The 7,579-nt window shown below is 38.4% G+C and overlaps 1 protein-coding gene across 1 annotated transcript in view; it reads left to right on the top strand.

The window, feature by feature from the left end:
* Positions 1-3,452: 3,452 nt before the first annotated feature.
* LOC106883256 (uncharacterized) overlaps positions 3,453-7,579 on the top strand; it is a 58,958-nt gene continuing 54,831 nt past the window's right edge. Inside the window, exon 1 of the mRNA XM_052971576.1 lies at positions 3,453-5,075. Coding sequence (XP_052827536.1) covers positions 4,362-5,075 — 714 coding nt within the window. The 5' untranslated portion in view covers positions 3,453-4,361. The remainder of the gene's footprint in view (positions 5,076-7,579) is intronic.

Here is a 7,579-nt window from a genome sequence, read left to right as displayed (position 1 = left end):
TATATATATATATATATATATATATGTGTGTGTGTGTATGTATGTAGTGAGAATTTACAAAAAAAAACCCAGAAAACGAAGACGGGTGTGTAAACAACAAACAGATGTATTAGTTTAACACTCGGGAAGTGAGAAAGTCTTTTATGTTTCGAGCCTACGCTCTTTGACAGAAAGGAACACAGAAATAAACAGGGAGAGAAAATAAATAAATATGTGTCTATGTATCAAAACAAGAGATTGGGAAAGCAGTTGGAAAAAGTAATCTTGATGAAGAAAACAGTATTTTTTCGTATTGCATTGAATAAAACACATGTTGACTGATTTCATTCTTGAGCGGATGGAAACATCAGTGAGAGAATGTACTGATATGAGGTTGATATTGTTAGAGACTCAAGATGAACCAATTTCAGGCATTCGATGCTGACGGAAGACAACAAGACGAATACAAACTTATTGAATATGTTGGTTGGTATCGATGATATGGCATCTTGGTGGTGTCGCTGAAAACGTTTGATATGCTGATAAAAAAGTGAAGCGTGTCTGGGACACGATCACAAGTGTATTGACGACAGAGATGGCAGCGGCGTGACAAGGCTACAACGGCTGAGAAAAGTCATCCAGAGAGAGAATTTTCAGAGCCATATTAGTGTTGTTTATGTGAACTTGCCAGGTATTGGTAAGCTTTGTAATGGTGGTACTTTTCAACTTGGGGAACTGCATAATGTCGTAAGGACGGAGTAATCGCCAAGTTGCTTCTAGGCCGCATCACAATCTTTCTTCAAGGTCACCACTTGTTACGAAGAACACTGATAACTGCTTGATATTTTGATAAACAAGATATTTGTAGTGGCGCGTGTGGCCGCCATCTTGGGAAGTGCCATTGCGCATGTGCAAGGGATTTGCTGTCAGCGGAAGTACTCGAGCACGCATGCGCAATGCAACACGTGGAGGATAAAGATATAGCGTTCTCTCTCTTATTCATCCAGCAACCGTCGTGACAGGACGTTTTCCAGGCTCTCTGACAACATCGACCCCGACATGTGGTCGAAGCTTCCTTTGGTATTATAGCGGCATGCCTTTCACCCGGGAACCAAACGGCTCTACACCAACCAGGAATAAAGTATTGATCTGTTGTTACCGTTGACCCTCGTGTTTGTTGTATTTCTGAATTTAATAAATAATATAAGAGCTGGGGAGAGATGGCCATGCCATCATATCTCACCCAACTCTTATATATTTATTCTTTTCGTAAACAAACAACGTCGTTACTACAAAAGACACCGATAGAATTTGGAGATAATTGCTCTTGGACTGGTGTGATTGTAGCAGCAGTCAAAATGTTAGCGAATTCTTGTGTTGCTGTCACCGTTCCTTCATTGTGGTTAGAAGCTGGTCGTGCTCCCCGTCTTCTAACGTCTTACGTACGCCACTTGTTGATTGCTTTTGTATTGTCAGCTTGGTTTAGCTGTTGTTCGCAGTCTCTACGCCGTCTATCTGCTGTCTTTCTATGGTAGCAAAGTGCGTTGAATATATAGTAGTGATTAGGCTCAAAGAGACGTGCGCCAAAATTGAAATTTGCTGTTGAAACCTGTTCTACACAAAGTTTTGATTGGTCAAATATTTTCGATAGCATAGGTAATATGCTAGAGAATTGCGATCTTGGATTGCTAAATATTCATGCTACATGATAAAACCTTTGAAATGTTTGGCAGTGCTAAATCCATCAGACAGCACAAGCAGGGCCTAAGAAATATAATCTAAACCAAGATCTTGTTTATCATCCAAATTTCCATTAAAAAAAAATGCTCATTAAAGGGTCATTTATCCCGTAGAGTCTCCTTACTAGACCAACAGATGCCCGTATTTTCCTATTTTGGGGAATATGTAGTGCATGTATGATAAAATTACGAATATACAAGAATTAAACTTTTAAAGAATTACTAAAAATCTAATTTATTACTATTTCTTGCAGAACTTCCTACGTTCTGGGGGAACAGGGTCAAGGGTTGGGGTCTCCTTAGTGCGAACCTCACAAGATGGCAATTTTATATACGCGTTTGCTGTTATATTTAAGAAAGCGAGGTAACCAATTTAGTTACCTTACAAGACTGCCAAAATCCATGCTACGCTACTGGCTCTATCTGAATGTTTCTCTTGAAATTACATAAAAATAGAATTTTCGACAATGATTTATTCTCCTTTCTTCCTCTTTCTCCATTTTTATTTTTGGATATTGAATTTAACAGATACAGAAACAAATTAATTCTATAGCTGACTATGGTTAGGTTATTGTGAAGACTTTCAAATTATCGTCTGCTTTCTGAGTGTTACTTACAGATGCATGTTTTTTACGAATTTCTTTAGCATCAGAATTTAATGTTTTTATTTATAAAATATGTTGTGTGTCCTGCACACAAAGTATATGAAAACAGAACGCATTTATTTTCGTATACAACAGTATGTTGTTTCTCAATGTCCAACTAACATCTAAGTCGTCAGCTCAGGCTTGATGGAAAAAAAACTCAAGGAAGTTTTTAGCCTCAAGCTCTAGATGGATGTAGATCAAGAGAAGGAAGCTGTGTGTAGCGAAATGTTATCAGGATACACGTCAAAGGTGATTAACACCAGATCGGTTATTTGGCGGATGAGGTTTTCTAATAAGTAGAAACTATTGAAATACTCAACACATCCAGTGACTTCAGGTAACATCAGTGATGCTGTGTCATCAACGTCGTCGTCGTCATTATCATGATTGATATATTACATTTTAAAATTTATTTTATATATATTTTGACACTCATCTGAAACTTGAATTCGAACTTGGCAACATAAATTACCCACGGAGCAACTAGCCTGTACTAACTTCTTAAGATCATGGGGAAACCACTCTCGAGGTCTCCGTAAGTTATTTCCCCTTGTAAAAATGATACCTATTCTTTCTTATTTTGGCACAAGGCCACCAATTTGAAGGGAGGGAGAAAGACGATTACATCGATTCCAGTGCTTGACTGGTACTTAATTTATCGATCCCGAAAGGATGAAAGACAAAGTTGATCTCGGCGGTATTTGAACTCAGAGCGTAAAGACGGACGGAATGCCGCTGAGTCTTTTGTCCGGCGTGCAGACGATTCTACCAGCTCGCCGCCTTAATAATTATCCTTTCTACTATAGGTACAAGGCCTTATCGACTCCAGTGCGTATCTGGTACTTAATTTATCGATCCCGAAAGGATGAAAAACAAAGGTGATCTCGGCGGTATTTGAACTCAGAACGAAAGGATGGACGAAATGCTGATAAGCATTTTACCCGGCGTGCTAACGATTCTGCCAGCTCGCCGCCTTTCCCGCCTTTTTACTTCAATATAATTTTCTACTTCTATATAAATTGGCAAAATGAATTACTTCTACTACTACTGCTGCTGCTACTGCTGTAGTGAAGAATATTTACATACGTCATTTACATTATTACACCGCATCAACGTCTCTTTTAGACACGTGATTGTGTAACTTCTCATTCCCCCACCCCTTATTCTTTTTCAACTCCTCTACCTGAAATGTTTTCGCGTTAACTAAATTGTTCTCCCAACCACCCGCTTCAGTGATCGGGCCATCTGAAAAACTCTCTGCAAGTTCCTCGTCGCTGCGGATTTTGTCAGTGAACAGCTGTACCCACTCGTCCAATTTTCGGCAAAATCGGTTTAACGATTTATGTTTTTGTTGTGTTTAAAATATATCACACACGATTACCGACAAAACTTTAAAGTCACGGTCAATAAAGTTATACACGAATACGCACACATACTACACAAACATACAGACGTATGATGTAAATACAGAGTATAATTAAAGGAGATAAAAATACGAATGTAAAATACCATCACGACCAGTGACAATCTACATCAACCGTAAATACAAGACATCGATAGACTTGGGTATACCAACCGCAGCTGCTCACGAGATTAGCAGCAACAACAACAAATCAACGTTTCTTCTATTTGTCCCCAGGATACAAAAGAGTAGTGGGAGATATAAAAGACATGAAACGTGAAGTGTAATCATTATTGATTATGTTATGCTAATATAGAGGTTAAGAGGGCTATATATTGTTGTTAAAAATACATCGTGTATATTACTGTTGCCTTCATAAACCCTCACTGATAACGAATATATTTATATATATACAAATACTTTCACTCGTAACCACTTGCACGCACAGAAAGTCACATGCACCTACACATGCATTAAATATAATACAAGTCACAGCTAAGTATTGGCTTTGTTCTCCTCCGCCCCCGCTGTTTTTTCCCCTCGATTGTTTTCATAGTTACACGTTTGAGTAATTTTCTATAAGAAACAAAGAAAATGTATTATAAAATGTCAGACCTTTTAAATTTGGCGTTGGCCAGTCCCAAGATTGGAATGATAAACTGTTTTATGTTACATACTTTGCTACATGCTATTATTAAACGATTAGATATAGGTGACACTAGAGTTAAGGTTCCTGAGAGACCAGATGAAGTTGTGATTCCTCTTCAAAAAGAACCAGTCCATAAGGAAATAAAAACAGGAGAGGCAGGACATAGGTCTACACATGGAATCCTCACTGACATTCAGAGACAGCCACAACCTGAGATAGCTGCTCAAACTGATGAGACTATGACAACTGATTCATTTAAACCAACCGACAAGCAAGTAAAAATAGGTTCTGAAATAGAACTTTCAGTTACAGCTTTACCAAAACTGACAATTTCAAGACAGAGTTCAATACAAGAATTAGTGAAAGATTTTGATGAAGAATTAAGTGAAACAGAATTTAGGTCGCTTAGATCTTCTTCAAAAGTAAGTATCCACAGTGCTTCTGAGGGTACCGTTGATTATCCATCAAGATATTATTCAATTGACGGAATAAATGAGACAACGATATGTGGAATCCCATATGTGGAATCTCAAATCAATGATCTCCTTAACAAATTAAATCATTTCCCACCGGTGGAAAGCATGGAGAAGCTTTTTGAACTCCTTGAAAATCATTCACTATCAAGAAAAGAAGAAGTTGAAAAAGTTATGAATGCAAAGGTATATATAAAGGGGACTTTTTTGTGGTTTAAAAAAAATATTTTTAAAACTCTTTTCTGTCATTGGACTGCAGCCATGCTGGGGCACAGTCTTGAAGGGCTCAGTTAAACAAATCGCCCCATGTACTTCTCTTTATTAAGCTTGGCACTAATTCTATCAGTCTCACTTGCCAGGCTGCCAAGTTATGGGGACGCAAAAAAGAAACTAACACCAGTTGCCAAGCAGTGGTGGGAGACAATCATACACAAAGACACTCACATAGATATATACATATGTGTGTGTGTGTATACATATATCCTTTAAGCTTGTTTATGGGAAACACTTTTGAGTATGCACAGAAAAGCTCCTATGCTATTATGCCAACTACCACCTAATAATTCCAACTTACAGCAGCAATTATATGGGATAGTAGCAGGCTGTACCAATATAATGTAGGATAAATATAATAATAATAATTATAATTGTAGGCACAGGAGTAGCTGTGTGGTAAGTAGCTTGCTTACCAGCCACATGGTTCCGGGTTCAGTCCCACTGCATGGCACCTTGGGCAAGTGTCTTCTACTATAGCCTTGGGCCGACCAAAGCCTTGTGCATGGATTTGGTGGACGGAAACTGAAAGAAGCCTGTCGTATATATGCATATATATATATATATATATATATATATATATATATACATATATATATATATATATATATATGCATGTGTGTGTATATGTTTGTGTGTCTGTGTTTGTCTCCCCACCCAACAGCACTTGACAACCGATGGTGGTGTTTATGTCCCCGTAGCTTAGCGGTTCGGCAAAAAAGACCGATAGAATAAGTACTAGGCTTATAAAGAATAAGTCCTGGGATTGATTTGCTCAACTAAAGGCGGTGCTCCAGCATGGCTGCAGTCAAATGACTGAAACAAATAAAAGAGTATAAGTAAAAGAATAATCAGAAGATGGAATTTCATAAATATTTTAATGTATCACTATGAGTGATTCCATAAATGATATGTTGCTTGTGACCATATCCACATCCATTGGATAATTACAATATAACTTGTAATATCCATGGATCGTTGCCTTCTAGCACTTGTGCTGGTGGCACGTTAGAAAATCATTCAAGCGTGGTTGTTGCCAGTACCGCGTGACTGGCCTTCTTACCGGTGGCACATAAAAGCACCCACTACACTCTCGGAGTGGTTGGCATTAGGAAGGGCATCCAGCTGTAGAAACTCGGCCAGATCAGATTGGAACCTGGTGCAGCCTTCTGGTTCGCCAGTCCTCAGTCAAATCGTCCAACCCATGCTAGCATGGAAAGTGGACGTTAAACGATGATGATGATGATGATTATGGTAAGTCATTATTTGTATGTTCATTTTGTCAGGTGATATAGTTGGTGGTAGTGAATGTTTAACTATGATGCTATATCACATGAGGAAATGAATGCATGAATAACAACTTGCCATAATATCCATGGACATTATAAATTGTTGTAATCATCCTGTGGATGCAGATATAGTCACAAACAACATGTGATCTGTGGAAATACATGTAGCAATGCATTAACTTTTAGCACATGGTAGGTACATTATGTCATCACATGAGTTTTCTCACCTGCAGTAACAGGGAAATGGCAGGGGAAACAATTCTAGAGAAAATGCAGTGTGCTAACGGTTAAAATATTTATGAAATTCCATCCTTGGATTATTATTATTATTATTATTATTATGATTATTATTATTATTATTATTATTAGTAGTAGTAGTAGTAGTAGTAGTATTTGTATTATTATTATTAGTAGTAGTAGTAGTATTTGTATTATTATCATCATTGTTTAATGTCTGCTTTCCATGCTGGCATGGGTTGGATGGTTTAACTGGAGCTGGCCAGGCAGAAGGCTGCACCAAACTTCCATGCCTGTTTTGGCATGGTAATTATGGCTGGATGCCCTTCCTAACACACACATGCAAACACACACACACACACACATATATATATATATAGGGTGAAACGGGTAAATTGTCACCGTTTTATATTTTTAATTTCATGCGTGCGCATTGTTTGTTTTTGATTTTGTCAACTACACAGTATAGTAGGGTCCATTGGTACTGTCTATGAGAAAACAGTGCCATGATGCAATTCACTCTGCCAGAAATTTAGAAACAACATGCTGTGCTGCTTGGCATCCGTGCCAGAAGCTCCAATACGAACATTTCGGAGTGTTTGAGTGTCAGTCTCAGGACATGTACCGAGAGTGATAAAAATCAAACTTCCAGTCAACATCATGGTGTTTGGAATGATCACTAGTGATGACGACATTATACCTCCATTCATCTTCCCACAGGACCTCAGACTTAACATGGAGGCCTACATCAAGTGCCTGAAGGAGGTAGTGCTGCCCTGGGTCAAGAGGGTGGCTGCTGGAAGACCCTATGTCTGGCAACAGGACTCTGCACCATGCCACACAAGCAGGAAAACCCAGTCATGGCTGTCAGATAATTTCTACAACCACACC

Source organism: Octopus bimaculoides, chromosome 1 (genome assembly GCF_001194135.2).
Source record: "Octopus bimaculoides isolate UCB-OBI-ISO-001 chromosome 1, ASM119413v2, whole genome shotgun sequence".
Classification (NCBI taxonomy): domain Eukaryota; kingdom Metazoa; phylum Mollusca; class Cephalopoda; order Octopoda; family Octopodidae; genus Octopus; species Octopus bimaculoides.
Note: the sequence above shows the minus strand (reverse complement) of the source record. Positions and strands in the feature narration are given on the sequence as shown.